Source organism: Triticum dicoccoides, chromosome 4A (assembly GCF_002162155.2).
Source record: "Triticum dicoccoides isolate Atlit2015 ecotype Zavitan chromosome 4A, WEW_v2.0, whole genome shotgun sequence".
Lineage (NCBI taxonomy): Eukaryota > Viridiplantae > Streptophyta > Magnoliopsida > Poales > Poaceae > Triticum > Triticum dicoccoides.
Genome location: NC_041386.1, coordinates 128,280,204 through 128,300,831, shown reverse-complemented (window position 1 = coordinate 128,300,831; position 20,628 = coordinate 128,280,204). Strand labels below are relative to the sequence as shown.

General features: G+C 44.9%; 2 protein-coding genes across 2 annotated transcripts; both read left to right on the top strand.

Moving 5' to 3' along the window:
• The first annotated feature begins 1,953 nt into the window (after positions 1 to 1,953).
• Positions 1,954 to 14,269, top strand: LOC119285385 (serine/threonine protein kinase OSK4-like). Its single transcript, XM_037564649.1, has 8 exons — positions 1,954 to 2,412; positions 8,992 to 9,180; positions 9,466 to 9,650; positions 10,209 to 10,391; positions 10,484 to 10,615; positions 10,791 to 10,976; positions 12,020 to 12,109; positions 12,182 to 14,269. The coding sequence occupies exons 2-8, from the start codon at positions 8,997 to 8,999 to the stop codon at positions 12,278 to 12,280; spliced, it is 1,059 nt and encodes a 352-aa protein (XP_037420546.1). The 5' UTR covers positions 1,954 to 2,412; positions 8,992 to 8,996; the 3' UTR covers positions 12,281 to 14,269.
• A 1,898-nt stretch (positions 14,270 to 16,167) lies between these two features.
• On the top strand, positions 16,168 to 17,461 carry LOC119285386 (carbon catabolite-derepressing protein kinase-like). Its single transcript, XM_037564650.1, has 3 exons — positions 16,168 to 16,320; positions 16,398 to 16,520; positions 17,059 to 17,461. Exons 1-3 carry the CDS (start codon positions 16,168 to 16,170, stop codon positions 17,170 to 17,172), a joined length of 390 nt encoding a protein of 129 aa, XP_037420547.1. The 3' UTR covers positions 17,173 to 17,461.
• The last annotated feature ends 3,167 nt before the right edge of the window (positions 17,462 to 20,628 follow it).

Genomic DNA, 20,628 nt, shown 5'->3' with positions numbered 1-20,628 from the left:
GTCAATTTGTGTTGCACCTTTCTTCTCAAGCATCCCGAGTCTGAGTTATCCTGACACCAATTATAACATCTTTACATGACCTGGTAAGGTGATGTCATGCCTAGCACACCTAGTGTTATAGTTTCCTTTTTCTGCAAGGTTATCCATTCTTTCATGAGGAAATTGTAAGACTTATTCTACAAGTTGTTCCTGATGGATCCTTCATGTATCCAGAGCCTGACCTTTGCTGGAAGACCTTGTCAATTCTATCTCGAAGCTTGTCACCGGTACTCCGATTTTTCAACAAGGATATTTGAAGCCCAATGTTAAATGTTTCTTGCTTAATTATCCAAACACCGTTGTATGGGTAATGTCATGATATTTCTCTCCCCTTACCTAAAGGGTTTTCTACATTATATCTTGTCACAGATATCATGCTCTGCTTGTCCTTGGGAAGGATATGCCCCTAAAATATGTGTTTAAACACATTTTCCTTTCCATTGTTCTGTTAATCTGATAAACACATTTTCCCTTCCATTGTTTGGTTTGACCCTTATGGTGATCATTATAATCTAAGCAGTAAATATTCTCCTGCTTATGTAAACACCTCGGTGTAAAATTCTGTCAGTAAGACCTTGTTACTTTTGTTGACGACATTCCGGTAACCACCGATGGACGAGAACTTTGCCTACTGGTCCGCCTCGTTTCAACGAGCAGGAAAATGGTTCTCTTCGTCCCTCGCCCTTGGTACCAACGATGCTGCCAACATAACTGATCGGTTATTCTCTGACGTGCCTTGCTTACATGATCGTGCAAGACGTCACCGCCCTTCCTACTTTAACCCACATGGTCGGCCCATAACCCACAGTTCGACAGGATCAAAACCTGACTCTTCTATACATCACTGTTCCCAAGGTTATTCCTCACGCTTGGCTTCGTATGAAATTCACGGGCCATCATCCTAGTGATCTATTCTGGTAACAGGCGCAATACTCAATCTCGTTGCTCTGGACCCCATTCGCACGGTCTTTCAAACATCAAACGATTGCCTATTCATTTGAAACTTCCCATGGTATCTTCTTACTTTGCTCTCGATATCTTCTTAAGTTTCAACTCAGGAGATACTTATGCTTCTCCCCATGAGTTAACCGAACGATGCTCAATCTTGTAGAATTCGTCCTTATACAGCTTTTCCCCTCTAATCCTTTCGTAAGTACGATGAAGATCCTGAAGGAAAGACGACAGCTACATCATGATTACCTGAAGCAGAGGAACGAAGACATCAATATAATGGATCGATCTCTTCAAGAAGAGCAAGCAAGACCGAGAAGATTCATTAGAATTTCGTAACCAGATCTTTCCCCCTTACTCCATCTCTTAGAATCTCGGGACGAGATTTCTTGTACTGGAGGAGAATTGTGACGCCCAGATAATTAAGCTACAGTGATCTCATGCTAATGATGCCATGTCATCATGATTACTATGCTAACTGCCGCCTGTTTCAAATCAACTCCAAAAATCCAATATAAATTGCAAGTGAGAAAACATTTCCTCAAACTGACAAATAAAAATGTTGAATGGGTTGAAAATATTCAGTAAATAATTTAACATATAGGAAACAACATTAAATGTATTTTAAAATTGCCCCTAGGACTTTTTAGCGGATCAGCGGGATTAAATAAACACATTTTAATTCAAATATAAATTTGAATAGTCCCAAATGGCCTCAAACCTTTTTGTACATCCCTGTAAGATAGCCTAGTATTTATGTGCTAAGTCACACAATTAACAAAAATCATCTGACAACATAAAGTAAATGCAAAACATTGGAGAAATTACAAAACAGTTAAAAAAAGAAAGATGCCTAACTACTACCGTGGAGTGGGCTCTTTTTGCACAGTGCACTTGGCCCATCGTGAATATTACCCAATCCAGCCCATCTCTCCCTCCTCTTCAACCTTACCTACAGAGACTAGTGCGTGTCGTTCATCCGCGGCCGTCGTCGCTCGATTGCCACCACGCATGCCACAGAGCATCCCCATCCCTATAAGCACACCCCCTGGGAACCCTAGATCGAGCTCGCCCGATCCCCTCCTTTTCCCCATCGCGCCCCCTCCTCATCTGCTCGAAATCGAGCGCAAGAGCTCGCGCGGTGATTGCGCCGCCGTCGTCGTTGCCGTAGCCACCGGCCACCGTTCGCCGTCCGCTGATGCCCAGAAGAAGCGCGTCGTCATCCTCTTCTTCCACGCCGAGCGCCACCAGCTAGGACGCCCTCGTGCCGTCGCTTCCGTCGATCCCCTCCGCGGGCAACCGTCGTTGTCCGTCGTCGACGCGCTCGACCCTGCCTCCCCCTCCGGTCGACGGAGAACGCCGCCAACACGCCGTCGTCACCAAGCCTCCCCCGAGCCCGCGAACGCACATCTGCAGGGCCCGGTGAGCTCCTCGTCGTCTCCCTCTTTTTCCCCGTCGAATCTGTCGCTTTAGGCCGTCTTAGCCGACGCGTTGGAACCCTCTGTGAGCTCGTGCTCACCCTGCCCGCGCTTGACTTCTCCCGACCGCACCTCGTCGCTACTTGCCGCGACATACGCCCGCGGGACGCGTCCATGGCTGCGCCTGCGCCGCACACTAGCTGCTCCCGTCCAATCACAGCCCCGCGGGTCGCGCCCTCGACCTCAGGTGCGCGTACGTCCGCCTGCCGCTGCTGCTTTGCCGATGTGGCTCCGCTCGCTGCACTGGTGCTTGGCGCACGTGGTCGTGCGCCCTGCTCCGTCTAGCTATCGTAAGTCGTAACTGCTCTGTTGCTTGTGTTGCTCACTGCTCTGCTGCTACTCTCTGCTGCCGCCGCTGCTTACTGTTGGTGCTGCTGCTAGTTGCCGCCGGCGCCGCTGCTCCTGCTAGTGCCGTTTTGCTGCTAACTATGCTCCGCTGCTGGTGCTCCTACTGCCTACTACCGCGGACTGCTACTGCTACTAGCCATGGCCATGCCATGGCCATCCGTGTGTGGTGTGTGTGTTACGTGTGTGGCCGGCTAGGGAATTGTCCAGTGCGGCCGGCCCCTTGTTAAATTAGGATTAGATTAGTTTGTGTTAAATTAGGATTAGATTAGTTTGTGTTAAATTAGTGCTAATTTACTTTAATAGCAAATGACATGTGGACCACCTGTGTTGGTTATCTCTAATTAATTGACTTAATAAAAACAGAGTCTATGACAATTGGGTCCCAACTGGCACTGTTCATTAGTTGACCAGTCAAGTATTGACTGGGTCAACTCAGAACCTGACCCCACCTGTAAGCATCTGGTTCTAGCTGTCCCTGAGTACAAAAGGGTAATTTTGCATTTTATTCTCGAAATTAATAAAAAAGAAAATGTTTAAAATTTTAGAAAATTAATATAAAATAAACCGTAGCTCGGATGGAAAAACTTTGTACATGAAAGTTGCTCAAAACGACGAGACGAATCCGGTTACGTAGCCCGTTCTTTCGCCACGCATTCCTAGCATAGCGAACACGTAACTTTCCCCCTCCAATTCATCTGTCCGAAAACGCGAAACCCCGGGGATATTTTCCCGGATGTTTCCCCCCTTTGCCGTACCACCTCATACCGCGTTAGGGCACCCCTAGCACCGTGTATTGTCATGTTATGCCTTGTGATGCTTTGGTTGCACTGTTATTTATTGTGTTTCCCTCCGTTACTTCTTTCCGGAAGACCCCGAGACCGCTATCGTACCCCTGTTGTCGACTACGGTGTTGATGACCCTTCTTGCCAGAGCAACCAGGCAAGCCCCCCCTTGATCACCAGATATCGCCTATTCTTCCCTTTACTGCTTGCATTAGAGTAGTGTAGCATGTTGCTGCTTTCCGTTAATCCTATTCTGATGCATAGCCTGTCATTGTTGCTACAACTGTTGATACCTTACCTACAATCCTAAATGCTTAGTATAGGATACTAGATTATCATCAGTGGCCCTACATTCTTGTCAGTGTGCCATGCTATACTATCGGGCCGTGATCACGTCGGGTGTTGATCACGGATATATACTATATATACATGCTATACAGGTGGTGACTAAAGTCGGGTCGGCTCGTTGAGTACCCGCAAGTGATTCTGATGTGGGGCTGAAGGGGCAGGTGGTTCCACCCAGGTAGTGGTGGGCCTAGGTTCCAGACGGCCCCCGATAGTTACTTTGAGGCGGAGCGACAGGGCAGGTTGAGACCACGTAGGAGAGAGGTGGGCCTGGCCCTGGTCGGCGTTCACGGTTACTTCAAAATAACACGCTTAAGAAGATCTGGGTATTTGATCCGAGTCTGGCTACTGGCCTATACGCACTAACCAACTACGCGGGAACAGTTATGGGCACTCGATGGCATGGTATCAGCCGAAGCCTTCGTGGCGTCAGCGACTGAGCGGCGCGCGTCGGGTTGGACCGCGTAATGCAACTTCCTTTGTAATGGAGGTTGCTAGGTCTGCTCACCGGCCGCGTACGTAACGTGCAGGTGTGCAATGGGCGATGGGCCCAGACCCCTGCGCGCATAGGATTTAGACCGGCATGCTGACCTCTCTGTTGTGCCTAGGTAGGGTTGCGGCGTGTTGATCTTCCGAGGCCGGGCATGACCTAGACAAGTGTGTCCAGACAAAGAGGATCGAGCGTGTTGGGAAATATGACGCACCTCTGCAGGGAAGTTAATCTATTTGAATAGCCGTGATCTTTGGTAACATGACGACTTGGAGTTGTACCTTGACCTTATGACAATTAGAACTGGTTACTTAATAAAACACACCCTTCCAAGTGCCAGATACAACCCGGTGATCGCTCTCTAACAGGGCGACGAGGAGAGGATCGTCGGGTAGGATTATGTTATGCGATGCTACTTGGTGAACTTACCATCTACTCTCTTCTACATGCTGCAAGATGGAGGTGGCCAGAAGCGTAGTCTTCGATAAGGACTAGCTATCCTCCTCTTATTCCGGCATTCTACAGTTCAGTCCACATATGATACCCTCATTCCATTTGATATCAATGCATACATATGTAGTGTAGCTCCTTGCTTGCGAGTACTTTGGATGAGTACTCACGGTTGTTTTGCTTCCTCTTTTTCCCCTTTCTATACCCGATTGCTGCGACCAGACGATGGAGCCCAGGAGCCAGACGCCACCGTCGACGAAGACTACTACTGCTCGGGAGGTGCCTACTATTACGTGCAGGCCGCTGACGACGACCAGGAGTAGTTTAGGAGGATCCCAGGCAGGAGGCCTGCGCCTCTTTTGATCTGTACCCCAGTTTGTGCTAGCCTTCTTAAGGTAAACTTGTTTAACTTATGTCTGTACTCAGATATTGTTGCTTCTGCTGACTCGTCTATGATCTAGCTCTTGTATTCGAGCCCTCGAGGCCCCTGGCTTGTAATATGATGCTTGTATGACTTATTTTATTTGTAGAGTTGTGTTGTGGTATCTTCTCGTGAGTCCCTGATCTTGACCGTACACGTTTGCGCGCATGATTAGTGTACGGTCAAATCGGGGACGTCACATAGCCCCGGACATCGCTCAAGTTGGACCAACACTTAGAGAAGCACTGGTCCGGGGGGTTAAAATAAAGATGACCCTTGAGTCCGCGAAACCCAAGGGAAAAAGGCTAGGTGGCGAATGGTAAAATCAAGGTTGGGCCTTGCTGGAGGAGTTTTATTCAAGGCGAACTGTTAAGAGGTTCCCATTATAACCCAACCGTGTAAGGAACGCAAAATCAAGGAACATAACACTGGTATGACGGAAACTAGGGCGACAAGAGTGGAACAAAACACCAGGCATAAGGCCAAGCCTTCCACCCTTTATCAAGTGTATAGATGCATTAAAGTAGACAAGATATAATAATTATATCCCAACAATAACATGTTTCAACAAGAAACAAACTCCAATCTTCACCTGCAACTAGCAACGCTATAAGAGAGGCTGAGTAAAGCGGTAACATAGCCAAACAATGGTTTGCTAGGACAAGGTGGGTTAGAGGTTTGACATGGCAATATGAGAGGCATGATAAGAAAGAGGTAGGTATCGTAGCATAGGCATAGCAAAAGAGCGAGTATCTATCAAGCAAAGATAGAAATGATTTCGAGGATAAGAAAGAGGTAGGTATCGTAGCATAGGCCTGCAAAGTTCTCTGAGTTAACGTTAGCTTGATCATCGTAAACATACTCAACGGGCTCCTCAATCACGTACTCGTCTCCCGGCTCTACCCAAAGCAAGAACACAAGCAAAGGGAGACATAATCAACCACGTGCAATGAACAAACAACATGATGCAAAACATAGCATGATATGCGGGATGTGATATGCGATGCATATGCATGTTTTGGAAAGGAATGATTGAACCTGGCCTCAACTTGGAAAACCAAGAGTGGCACTGAAAAGATGAGTTGATTTCGGTCGAAATCGATATAAAGATCGCCGGAATCGGATGCACGGTTTGGAAATGGCAATCAAAACAAATATGGCACAAAGCTGTGATTAACAGCACGAGGCTATCTAAATGCATCAAGAACAACATGCTACAACACTCTAACATAGCAACAAAATACATGACAGGGATCCACTCAAGATGCTTGACAAAAGATGAACACTGAGCTACGGCTAATTCACTCAATAGCAGGTTCAAACAAGCATGACAAAAGTGCAAAAGATATCAGGTTACAGACTTACTGAAAATAACTCAAGTCAGGAATTTAACATTGAGAAGCAATGTTTAGAGCAAGATAACAACATGCTACATGAATATATCATGGCAAAGCAAGGCATGGCATGAAGCTATTCAAAGCATAAAACAAAAGTCCCTTAGTGACCATAAGCCAAAAGGGATCAGAAAATACAATAGCAACCATGTGCACATAGCAATTATCGTTAACAGATTCAGACTTAGTAGAAAACTGGAACATGGCAAAACAGATATCAAGTAGGCATGTTTACGAGCTCGATGCACTCACCATAAAACATGGCATGATAAACTCAGCATACACCCAGCAAGTAGACATAGCATAGAAGCTAAACATGGCAAGAACAACAACAAATCATGTATGGATCAACTACAACAAGCTCGACAAAAATGCTTAACATGTAAACATTCTGCCAGGAACATTTTATAGCAAAAGTAGAGCTCGATTGACTCAAGCTAGGGTGCTCCATAACTGCAAATAAAGACATGGATGGATAGAGCACAATCATATCTACAAAACATCCTTACTGATCATGCTCAAAAGAGGCACGGATCACTCGGTAGCAAAATGAATACATGGCATAAAAATATTGACACGACAAAGACTTTGAATATTTCAAAGTCCCTGAAATCAGCAACATTACAAGGACTACTTTGCATGCTTGTGCTAGTTACCACAGAGATCACAAAAATACATGGCATACACCCCTGTAAAGATGGCATGGCATACTTCAAAACACATGTATGGCTCAAATTCATAGGAGGCACACGTTAATCATAGCAAAAATGACAAATGTCCAATTACTGATATGAATCTGAAACCAACAGAAACTAGCACTCTTCCAACAACATTTAGGGCATCAAGATGAGCTCAAATGAACATGATGCAATGAGATGAAATGAAGTACTCGTCGAGACGAACATTACGATATGCTACACGCCTGAAATGGAGCCACCGATGATGAGTTATGACATGATGAAAATATGCAAAAATATTTGGAGGAGAGGGAAAAAGTCAACCGCTAGGGTTTTTTTAGATCCAGATCCGGATCGTGCTGGGCACTATAGCGGCACGGACTTCGAGGCGCTCGCCGGGTTCACTGTTCACCGGAGTTGCCGATGGAGCTCGCCGGAGTTGCGGGGACCCGGTGGCCGGCTGGAGGAGGTGCGGGGCGGCGCCGGCGAGGGCGTAGGCGGCCGGAGGAGGTCGGAGGCGGGGAGGCTCGTGTCGGTGCGGCGGGGAGCGGACAACGGCGATGGTCGGCGCGGTGGCGGCGGGGTTCGTCGTCGGCGCGGGAGGAGATGGGCGGCATGTGGACTGAGGAGAGGCGATGGGCTTCGGGGCCCGGTCGGGCGGCGGGAGGGCCGGCCACGGGCTGCGGCGGTGGGAGGCCGGCTGGGACACTTGGCGTGCTGCGGTTGGCGGAGACGGCGGCGGCGGACGCGTCCGGCGCGGCGGAGGAGCGGGGAGCTAGGGTTTGGGGGGAAAAGATCCGGAATTTCGGGGGAGAGGCTATATTTATAGGTAGGAGGAGCTAGGAGGCTCCAAATTGAGCACGGTTTGCGGCCACGCGATCGTGATCGAACGACCTAGATGATGGAAGGGGTTTAGGTGGGTTTTGGGCCACTTTGGAGGGGTGTTGGGCTGCAACACACACGAGGCCTTTTTGGTCCCTCGGTTAACCGTTGGAGTATCAAACGAAGTCCAAATGATACGAAACTTGACAGGTGGTCTACCGGTAGAAAACCAAGGCCACGTGGCAAGTCTCGGTCCAATCCGAGAACGTTTAATACCCGCACACGAAAAGAGGTAGAAAGGGACACCGGAGGACATAGGAGCGCCGGAATGCAAAACGGATAACGGGGAAAAAGCTCGGATGCATGAGACGAACACGTATGCAAATGCAATGCACATGATGACATGATGTGAGATGCATGACAAAGACAAAAGAACACGAAGACAAAAACCCGACAACGAGGAAATATCATAACTTAGTGCCGGAAACGGCAAGAGTTGGAATACAAATATGGCATGTTACATACGGGGTGTTACATTCAGCGACTGAATATGTGTCTGTCCCTATATGAGAAGGGAACTTCACCCATTTTGTTGACCTTTGAACCGCACTTGCCCTCGCCACTCATGTCCATAGTGATAGTTTTGGCCAGCCTACTCATGTCACGCTCAAGGTCTCTAAGAAGAGGGAATCCGATTAGAAATGTTTCAGTTTTAGCCTAATGTGCATCTATGTTTGAACTATAAAACCGTTTGCTGAATCACATATATCGTTTCTCTTGTTTTTTTGACATAGTGAAAATGGAAGGGAACACTAGAGGAGGTGGGCATTCTGACGCATTAAAGAACTACAATGTGGGCAGAACATTAGGTATAGGCACATTTGGAAAAGTGAGGATTGCAGAGCATAAGCATACAGGGCACAAAGTTGCTATAAAGATTCTGAACCGTCGTCAAATGAGAACTTTGGAAATGGAAGAGAAAGGTATGTCTCCTTATTCATTAGTCTAGGCTACATTCGGCTTTGCTTGCTCAAGATTTCTAGTTATCTGCCTTCAGTGCTGGTCAGACTTGTGAGTGTGTTCCTGATTCCCAGTTAATTAATTAGTCGAGATAAAGTACATTTGTCTAGGATACATCAGGCTTCTGTAAATAAGAAAGTTCACCTTGTGTTGTTGCTGTGAGTAAGTAAAATTTGCAGCTTGAATTTCTTCATAGGCTGAATGTCTTAACACTTTACTTCTATTGTTTTCTCATATCTTGTTTCCAGCAAAGAGAGAGATCAAGATATTGAGGTTGTTCATCCACCCTCATATCATCCGGCTTTATGAGGTCATTTACACACCTACAGATATATTTGTTGTGATGGAATATTGCAAGTATGGTGAGCTATTCGACTGCATTGTTGAGAAAGGGCGGTTACAGGAAGATGAGGCTCGTCGAATCTTCCAGCAGGTGCCTTTTTCTGCTCTTGGCATGCAGGAACACATTTTTTGGGCATAAAAATAGGAACTTTGCTGAGCTTCTTATTTTGATCGTGAAATGTCTGGATATGCTGGCCAATTGTCCAGTGTCCACATTCCTCGCGTGCTGACTCTGCAAATCCTGATCAATTTGCTCAGTTTGCATTCATCTAATTTTTAGCTCATGACCTGTACTACATTGAGTTGCAAGCTTTCCAAGGTGATTGCTTTGTCGTTTGGGTTTAACTGATCAAAAAGTTAACGTCTTCTTGATGCGTCTATTGTTTTAGTATCACTCCGGTGTCTTGTTCTTTTGATGCCTTGGTTATCTTAGTATCACTAGTTAAATCATTTTTTGTTTAAATGGCATCTTCTTCTCTATGCCTTGATTGTCTTAGTCTCGGTACTTAAATCAAATTGTGCTTTAAAACATAAAGAGATGGTATATCCTTCTGGAGGCAAATATGTAATTTGAAGAGTTCTTTTAGATTCACTGGATGCATATTCAGGTTTTGTCTCAATGCTTTTTTATTTAAATTTTCTTGCACAGATTATATCTGGTGTTGAATACTGCCACAGAAACATGGTTGCTCATCATGATCTAAAGCCAGAGAACCTGTTACTTGATTCCAAATACAATGTGAAACTTGCCGACTTTGGGTTAAGTAATGTCATGCATGATGGCCATTTTCTGAAGACTGGCTGCGGGAGTCCAAACTATGCCGCACCAGAGGTATTCACTAATTTGTCTTACTTGAGTCTTTATCCTTGTGCTTCCTGAAACGCATTGTTTGCGCTAATAGCTTAGTGAGTGTTTCTGTGCAGGTTATCTCACGTAAATTATATGCTGGACCTGAGGCTGATGTTTGGAGCTGCGGGGTGATACTTTATGCTCTTCTTTGTGGCACTCTTCCATTTAATGATGACAATATTCCCAAACTGTTCAAAAAGATAAAGGTGAGACAGAACACATGTAGATTAAGTTGGACCTGACAAGTGTATACCTTTTGTTCTGAAAATCAAAAAACGTTCATGTAGATTAGTTGGACTTTATGTTCAAAAAAAAGATTAGTTGGACTTTAGCATTCATTTTTTATGTGGAGATTTGACGCCCCCTTGTTTGGTGTTCCAGGGAGGCATCTATACCCTTCCAAGTCATTTATCTGCTCTTGCAAGGGATTTGATCCCAAGAATGCTTGTTGTTGATCCTATGAAGAGAATCACAATTCGGGAAATTCGAGAACACCCATGGTTTCAGAATCGCTTTCCTCGCTACCTGGCAGTGCCTCCACCAGACACGGCGCAGCAAGCCAAAATGGTACCCATCTATTTCACATTTCAAGTGACTATCTTATGTGCACAGTAAAACTTCTCAACCTTTATCGACTAGTATATACAGGATCTTGGATGGATCATAGGAAAAGTAACATCGATACTTTTGTCATGAAATGTTATCTTTTATAGGCATAATCTTCATATAATATTTGCAAACACAATATTATAGAAATATATGGTCAAGTTGTGGCTCAAAGATTCTTTTTTTCTCAAACATGCACCAAATTGCATGGTCATTTCGTATTAAGAAGAGAACACCGAGAGTCTGAGTAGGCAACTTTTCACGAGGTCACAGAGGGGGCCCTAGTGGATATCCACCTTCATAAACGTGGTTAAAGGGGGAAGTTTTCCTCCCTTGACGGTACTTTGTTAGGTAGAAATGAGGCATCATGCGGAGGCTGCCCCTCGAACTCGAGTGGACGAGGTCACGGGCCTGTGCTCTAGCCAACCGAGCACTGCTCGGTTCCTCTAAAACAAGATCAGTTAGGACTAGCCCTTGGTGGTATTTTTAATAGAAGAAACAACCTTGACACCCTGTTGAGTCGAGATTCGGATGCGGGCGGGCTGGCTGCATACTGCATGCCTTGCCAACAGAGCGATGCTCCGTTCTCAGATATCCACCTTCATAGCTCTTCTAACCTTTTATTTGCGAGTAGTCCACATGCCGTCCTCTTGGCCATGTACATAATTGTAAAAAAAATTATACTGCTTAAGTGAAAGGCACTGCTCCTGCTGGTTACTCGGGAAAAAACTAGCCAAACAACAAAACTATCCAGCAGCTGTGGCTCAAAGATTTATGAGAAGAGAAAAGATTATGAAAGTTAAACATCATGTAATAATATGAAGTGAAGGGAGTAATTCCTTACTACTAGTAATCTATCCCAACGAGATGAAAAGGTAGCACCTAGCACGTTAAGTCTCCTTGCAATGCCGCTTTTATCTATCAAAAATTTCTTTTACTAGCAAGCTTTAAAATGCTATTTCTACGTCAATGTATGCTGATTTGCTCTATGTTCATTTCTGAAGATTGATGAAGATACACTTAAAGAGATTGTCAACCTGGGGTATGATAAAGACCATGTGTGTGAATCATTGTGCAATATGCTGCAAAATGAGGTATATGCAAACAAAAGTCAGTTCTTCATTCCATTCAGTTATTTCATAATTGACTTTAGACAATTTTTCCAGGCAACTGTTGCATATTACTTACTCTTGGACAATCGGTTCCGTGCCACTAGTGTAGGGTATCAGATGTCTCTCTCAATATCTATTGGATACAAGCTTTGATTACAAGCAACACCAATGGAGATACAAGGTTTGGGGATCAGGAAGAACAGAAGGAGGAGGACAAGAGGTAGGGGAAGAGAGTCGCTGTGCCAAAGCCATGATCCACTGGATGCCCTGGACGTCGCCTCTCCTAGGCTCTTATCGCCTTGGTCATTCCAGAATGGGCCAAGCCCGTTTAGCTGGCCCAAGGGGCCAGCCCAAGCATGTGATAGTAGGAGGGCTCCTAACATCCCCCTCCTTGAAATGCGGCTTGACCCCAAGCCGACACCACCGAGAGCCGCCATGATCCCATTGCATGCGGCGTTCCTTGACTAGCTTGAAGTCTTGATGGTAGTCGAAGTCGGGGTTGGCTTGAACGACAAGGTTGGAGTAGCCGTGGCCGATGGTGACTCCATCCCAAGAGGCGCCGCAGAAGTGGTCGTTGCCAACATAGTCTTGATCGAAGTTGAGATAGTACTTGTGGTGGATGGAGCCTTGCACGATGACGACAACGACATTGGTGATGAAAACCCTCCCTCCTTGAAAAGTGCCTCGATCGGAAGCTGAAGTCCCATAGCCTTCCTGGATGACTGTGAAGCATCCTAGACCATGAGGTGTGCCCCACACACAGATTTGTCCACTCCTCATGGACTTGCATGACTGGCAATATAATGGCAGCAAGAACCCCTGTATTGCTATGAGCTTGTCAAGTCTGCATTCAAGCTCCAATGTTCCAGGCAAGAAATGGATGGTCATCCCCTGATTTAGTTCGCCGCTGGCCATTGGCTTCTCCATTCCCAACTGGATGCATATAGGAGTCGCATATGCAAGCCAAACTGCAAACAAATAATGCACTAGGGAAGTCAATGCACATGTACTGCATATGTAGCTTGCAAGGCCTCCGGGATCCCACAATTGCTCAAGGTGGTCGCCACTAGCTGGCGTATCTGGAGTCCAGCAAAACATTTGTTTATGCCCAAAGGAGAATGATACACTACCAAATAGACTGGAATCTGAATAATGAATCTCTGTTGCAAATTGTACAGCCTGAATCGCAAATAGTTTGAGAGTGTCGAAATACCAGCCATGATTAACCTCACATAATATTGGTTCAGAAAGGGGTTGAGGCAACATAAAAATATGTTGTGAATTTTTGTCCCGCGATTGATGCTTGTCCCACTGCCATTGCATCGTGATACCAGCTGGAGCAAAAGACAATAATGGCCAAAATTGCACGAACTGAATATAGACACTACTTGGAAGTGTTGTACTTAGAGCACCCAATCGCTGCTTGCTGTGAAGGAGCTTGTCATGACCATTGAAACCTGAATCATTTTTGCCCCGTTTCAAAAACCACGAGCATGAGAGCTGCACTGGAAGTATCCTTATGCAATTCCCAAGGAGATTGGAGCACCGTTCCCATGCATTGTTAGTGTGAAAGTTGATTGAAGCACAACCACTCCTTTAAATTCTTCTTGACTCAAAAACATCCAGTGCACTGACATATGCATAATATGAATAATTCCCTGCAATTTATCAGAAATAGGACTGCAACCCAGAAATTTTGTTCGATCCAGATAAAACTGAAAAACTTCACTTTGCTGCGGTACGTAGCATGGACCAAACTGCAAGTCCTTGTAGTCAAACTGCATCTGTTTAGTATTGAGTGTTGCCTGGTCCAGTGGACGCTCGAAACAGAGAAACAACTCCCAGATCTGAATAGTACTACCCTCAAACATGTAAACAACAGCAGCCAAAACTTCGTGCAGTTTCAAATATGCTTGAGCAGAGCCTCCTTCAAGGTAATATGTTGGCTGGACACATGGAATGCCTTCATTCGTGTAATTTGGTAGCTTCAGGCGAACAATTTTGTGACTGAACTTGAACACCGATGGTGCCTTTTGAGCACATAATTTATAAGAGGACTGCATAAAGCAGACTTCATGTAATAGTTTCTTAGCGAAACATGAATCATCAGTGTTCTGTTGCAAAGACGACAAGCAGAAAATATGAACACGGGGTATCGTTATGCAGTGTCGAGGGAGGTTGCACTTAAGATCACCAGCATGGCATAATTCCACTTGAAAGGTACTACCTAATTCGTCCACAATCTGTAGTGCCTTTGTATGCACTCTATAGATTTGTAATCCATTAGCAAAATCATAGATGATATCCCAATGGGCAAAATATTCAGCTACTGCCATCAGTTGCACTATAGAGCATTTATAGGACTGCCGACCCTAACAACCTATGTTGCTGAAATCCAAATAAATCCAACGACCAGCGTGTGGTGCAGTATCAATGAGCCTACGGTTTGTTCCAAGGAATCTCAAGCTTAACCATGCATCAACACTTATGCTTGCAGACATATCCGCATTGAGAAATGCCAATTCATTCAATGCTTTAGTATTAGATGGTGCCTGATCCGGTGGACTCCTAGACTGCAACTGTGCATTTGACAAACAACTGATGTACTCTTCCATGGCAATCACCTCACAACAAGAAACTTGATGGAAAACCACATCTCTGAATAACCTCAAAACGAGTTCAGAACTGAACCATAAAACTTCATGTGATTGACAACATATACCTGAACAGGGCTCCTCCTGATAACTTGCATCTGAATGAAACTTGAAAGACGGCCACGGGCTAGGCCTCACAGGTGTCCACTGTGTCTGGTCCTCACTCGCACAAGTGACGGTCATGGTTGCTTCCTGATTCCGTGTTGTATCGATGGTAGGCACGAGGTTTTGCTCTTGTCCACAAGATGAACAGGTTTCACCCATGCGCCATCCTGGATTAGACTGCCTGTCGAACACATGGTGAGCACCGGCAAAGCAGGGTCGCTGGAGAAGATGAGGGCGACGTCGAGGTCTGCCTTGCTCATCACTTGGGGGGAGGTGTCGACAGAGAGGGCATCGAGCTCCTGCACGCCGGCCTTGGGGTCGACGTCGGTGGTGGTCTTCACATGAGAAACGATCTCGACACTAGAGGCCATTGCCTGCTCCGGGGCAAGCTGCTCGACTGCTTGGTGGATGGGGACGACCGTGGGCTCGAGGTCGACGGCGGTGGCGGGATCATGGACCTCGTCAATGTTGTCGATGGTGTCGACCTGGGTCGAGCACTCCGTCGAACAGGTGATAGGCAACATCGCGATGCAGACCGGGGTTGCATCATGGGCGACCTTGGGAATCTCCAGGGCCTTCGTGGTGGAGCAGGAGACGTTGGGGACGAGCATGGACGAGGTGTGCGTCATGGTTGACGCTGCCGGATCGACAAGCGAGGTAACCACATGAGGGTCACCAGCGCTTGCAACACCCAATAGTGCGCTCATCTCCTCTGCCTTAGCACATAATCTCTTGTGATACCACAACAACTGCTCGTTGGCAGGCATGGCATCCCACTCCGGAGGTAAGTCGGCAGGCATGTCGTCGTCGCCGGTGAAACGGATGAATCGGTGTGGAAGAAAAAATGGGGAAAATTGGATGGTGAAAGGGTGGTGGCCTGGCTCTGAATACCAGATGTAGGGTACCAGATGTCTCTCTCAATATATATTGGATACAATCTTTGATTACAAGCAACACCAATGGAGATACAAGGTTTGGGGATCAGGAAGAACAGGAGGAGGACGAGAGGTAGGGGAAGAGAGCCGCCGTGCCAAAGCCGTGATCCACTGGATGCCCTGGACGTCGCCTCTCCCAGGCTCTTATCGCCTTGGTCGTTCCAGAATGGGCCAGGCCCGTTTAGCTAGCCCAAGGGGCCAGCCCAAGCATGTGATGGTAGGAGAGCTCCTAACAACTAGTGGCTATTTGGGGGCTGACTATCTACAATCAATGGTTAGTTCACATTTGCATCATCTGTGACTTGTTTAATTCATAAGGTTTAAGCACCATTAACTTTATGAATGGATGGCTCTCCATGGTAGGAGTTTTAATCAGTTTACTTCATCGGAATCAGCAAGCCCAAGTACCAGGCAGTATCTTCCAGCAAGCAATGATTCTCAAGGTAGTGGCTTGCGGCCATATTACCCCGTTGAAACAAAATGGGCTCTTGGGCTCCAGGTCTTGCACATTATCCACTTTACTTTGCTTTGTTTTGCACATTCAGCTGTTGAGCTAATGCATCACTTATCCACCAGTCTCGAGCTCAACCTCGTGAGATAATGATCGAGGTTCTAAAGGCACTTCAAGAATTAAATGTCTGCTGGAAGAAGAATGGACACTACAACATGAAATGCAGGTGGTGCCCTATGTTTCCTCAGGTCAGTGATATGTTAGATGCCAGCCACAGCTTTGTTGATGACTCTACCATCATGGATAACGCCGATGCTAAGGGAGGCTACCTGCCGTGATCAAGTTTGAAATCCAGATGTGCAATCTCACCTTCTAATACTACTGTATTCATTTTGCAATAACAGAAATATGGATTTTCTACTCAATGTCACCTTCGCAGTCGGATCACTAGATAAAATAACATTTTTCTGAAGCAAAGGCTGGCCAATATATTCGCTTCGTAATTGTTACAAAGTATTGTCTGCATGTGTCTGCTTTGTAACCGGTATATCCTGCATCTGCATGTGTCTGTTGTTGCCAACAAGTATTGTCTGCTGTTGCCATATTGATAAAACGAACTTCCCGAGTTTTAGTGCTGCACAGTATTGGTTGGTCATACACCTATCGTCAACCTAGTGTGATATTATTCGTTAATGCATGTATACTTTAGGTGTTGACAGTTCGTTGGCATGGTGTTGTATATGCTCTCTATTTACCTCTGAATTTATGTATTTGTTTTTTCTTCAGCTTTACAAGACCAAGGATGACAAGTACCTGCTAGATATGCAGAGAGTTACTAGACCTCAGCTCCTCTTCCTGGATTTTTGCGCGGCCTTCCTTACCAACCTTAGGGTTCTATAGTATGGTGCCCGCTCTGGTTGAGTGATGAATAGTGAGACATATGACTGTCAGCGATGAATAAGTTGGTGCCTGTTCTGGTTGAGTGATGAATAGCGAGACATATGACTGTCAGCGATGAATAAGTGATGGTGTGTAAATAGGTGGTGGTGTGTTTCATCTTCGTTTTACCCAGTCCCTGACAGCGAACCGTGTTGTTTGTGTGACTAGTCCAGTGTGAAGCACCAAAATGTTAAGTGGTTATTATAAGTAAGACTTATATGGTAAATAGGCCTGGTGAACCATTTTCTCTTTTTTTTTTAATTTTTGTGAACCGTTTTCTGATTCTGCAGGCTGCGCCACCACTGGTTGTGATGCTGCAGCACAAGCTTTTGTGATACTTCCTTCGTCCCAAAATAAGTGTCTTAACTTTGCACCAACTTTAGTACAAAGTTGTACTAAAGTTGAGACACTTATTTTAGGACAGAGAGAGTATTTTTATTACAAGATCTGGCTACTTTGCCTTGCTGTTGAACATGTACCTGAATTTTCTGCAAACCGCTAAAAAGACTAGCAAGAATAACACACTGCAGCAGCCCATTTCTGGAGAATCGTTTGCTTTTTGAAGAAAGCGAATCAAGCAAGCTAAATGCGCTGAGCAATTTTATGCAACTTTGATAGTATTTTCATAAGACTAAAAAATATGTGGGAAGAAATTCCTACTGGTTCGGCTCAAAATTTTATGCGCAGATAGGGCTGCACCCGCATGTTGCTCTTCACTGCCCATCTTGTGCCCGTGACCTAGGGGATAGGAATGCAAGCGGACGGCGCGTGACTGTCCACAAACAGGAATAAACTAACATAACTATATTTAGAGTAATAAGGATTAGTACAATTTTCACTACGTGGACGGATATGGACAACGTAGATGCGTCATACACTAGTAGAAAAATGGGCTTTCGTTCGGGCCTGGCCAGCCCATTAGTCCCGGTTCTTCTACGAACCGGGGCCAATGGATGCATTCGTCCCGGTTTGTGAGCCCAGGGGGGCGGCCGGGGCTTCGTGGGCATTGGTACCGGTTAGTATGGACCCATTTGTCCCGCTTCTAGACACGAATCGGGACCAATGGGCCTCGCTCTTGGCCCACAAACATTGGTCTCGGTTCTTGGCTCGAACCGGGACAGAAGGCTGGGCTTTAGTCCCGGTTCCAGCTTCGAACCGGGACAAATGAGTTGCCTATATATACCCCGTCGCCGCAGCAGAGCACTCCACAGTGCTCTGTTTTTTCTGGCCGGCGAGGAGAGGGCATTTGGGTGCTCTAGCTCACCTCCTATGCACACGAGGTGTTCGATGAAATGCCCAAGCCACGCTAGTTAAGCTTTCTCCTCTTGAAGCTCGACCTCCAAACTCCATTTTCCCTGAGATTTGTCTAGGTTTAGCGGTCCGTCACGTCCCGTCCCCGTCTCACCGCCATCGATCGCCCGCGCCGATCTCGTCGCCTGCACCACCGTGGTGAGCCTCTTATCTTCTTCTGAAAGAAAAAAATTCTTACTTTAGATAGATACTTGTCTAATTTTCTTATTTTCATTATTGCTTGTTATTATATAGTGCGATGGTTTTGGCATCCGCCCCCGTCGGCCCTTGTCCTGGCTATGATTCGGATGTGGTATATATATTATCTTTTATAACTATTTGGTTCATTTATTGTTTATGACAATTATGCCCATCAAGTTGACATAGATTTTATTTATGTAGGAGGTAGTTGAACCAGAAATTCCAACCGACCCTATTGTCGAGAGGTTAAATTTAGTTGAAGAAGAAAACAATTACTTGAAGGGAAAAATAAAAAAAATTGAGGAGGAGAAGATGATATTAGAGTTGCATGTTGCGGATGTCGTCGATGATCACAGGATCAAGATGGATGCAATGCGGTTGAAGATTAGAAAGATTAGAAAATATATCGTTCATACCGAGGCTTGGTATCATTATGCCATTGGATCAATTTTTACCTTGGTTGTGATTATGATCGCATTTGTTGTTGCATTGAAAGGTTTTACATAGTTTCAATGTATGGTTTAACTAGATGCTCTGGAGAGCTATATGTTGTTCAATGAGAACTATGTATGTACTTTGTTTTTAATGTGATGATGAACTTCTATTAATTTGGTCACTTATCTATTCATGAGAGCTATATGTACTAAATTGATGATGTGGCTTTGAATGGTGCATTTTATACACGAAGTGCATCCAGTTTTGCCGTAAGCCTCTCTACTTTCTTGCACATGCTATATGAGTGAAATGATGATACCATGCCAACTTTCAATCTTTTCAGAGTTCATTTGTAGTGTTTTTCAATTTCAGGGTCTTATAGCTCAAAATAATCAGTAAATGCATGAAAAATAACAAATAAAGTCAGAAAGGGTTGAAAATTGATGATGTGGCTTTGAATGGTGCATTTTGAACACAGAAAAAGTATGGAGTTCAAATAATTTAAAAAAATGAAATCCCTTTGTAACAGACGAGTTTCCGTATGAAATCCTGATATTTCGAAAGAGATTGTCCGTTTTGTACATGAAGTGCATCCAATTTTTGCCGTAAGCCTCTCCACTTTCTTGCACATGCTATGTGGGTGAAATGATGATACCATGTCAACTTTCAACCTTTTCAGAGTTCATTTGTAGTGCTTTTCAATTTCAGGGTCTTATAGCTCAAAATAATCAGTAAATGCATAATATATACGAATTTCAGGGTCTTTCAGCAAAAAGAATTATTATAAAATAAAATAAATAAGTAATTTGAAACAAAATACTATAAACTTTAATAAAATATATAAGTAGAAACAGAATAAAATAAAATTTTATAACATAAATAAAAATTTTGAAACTAAAATTATCAAAGTATTTTCTGTTCAGAACATTATAAGCAACCTCTAAAATTTATGAAACTAAAATTATGTAAAATTGATGCAACTAAAATTATCAAAGTATTTTCTATTCAAAATCATTAAAAGCAAAAAGAATTTTCATACAGAACTTTTTTTGTTAGAAACTTTAATAGCAAAAAGAATTATCATAAAATAAAATAAATAAGTAATTAGAAACAAAATAAAATAAATAAGTATTTTATTGTAAGTAGAAACAAAACAAAAAAATAAAGCAAAAAATAAAACAAAAAAATGGGGGGAAAATACCACCTACTAGGCCACCATGGCTTGAATACGACTAGAAACCCATCCATGGGCCAGGATTCAGGCCCGCAGAAGCCCCAGTAGGCCCATCAGGCATAGTAGTTACAATTAGGCCCGTAAGCCTGCAATGGAGAGGAGCTCGAGAGGGTTGCGGCAGTGGGGCTTATAAACCACAGTGCGCCCCTCTCAACTAGCAAGGTGGGACTAAACTCCCACCATCACCCCGCCGTGCAAGGCCTTTGGTCCCGGTTGGTGCCACCAACCAGGACTAAACAGGTGCATTGATACCGGTT

Coding starts and splice junctions, on each gene's coding strand:
- LOC119285385 (XM_037564649.1), top strand. CDS start 8,997: ATGGAAGGGAACACTAGAGGAGGTGGGCATTCTGACGCATTAAAGAAC. Junction 10,616..10,790: donor AACTGTTCAAAAAGATAAAG/GTGAGACAGAAC, acceptor TTGGTGTTCCAG/GGAGGCATCTATACCCTTCC. Junction 12,110..12,181: donor GCAATATGCTGCAAAATGAG/GTATATGCAAAC, acceptor CAATTTTTCCAG/GCAACTGTTGCATATTACTT.
- LOC119285386 (XM_037564650.1), top strand. CDS start 16,168: ATGGCTCTCCATGGTAGGAGTTTTAATCAGTTTACTTCATCGGAATCA. Junction 16,321..16,397: donor AATGGGCTCTTGGGCTCCAG/GTCTTGCACATT, acceptor CTTATCCACCAG/TCTCGAGCTCAACCTCGTGA. Junction 16,521..17,058: donor GGTGCCCTATGTTTCCTCAG/GTCAGTGATATG, acceptor TTTTTTCTTCAG/CTTTACAAGACCAAGGATGA.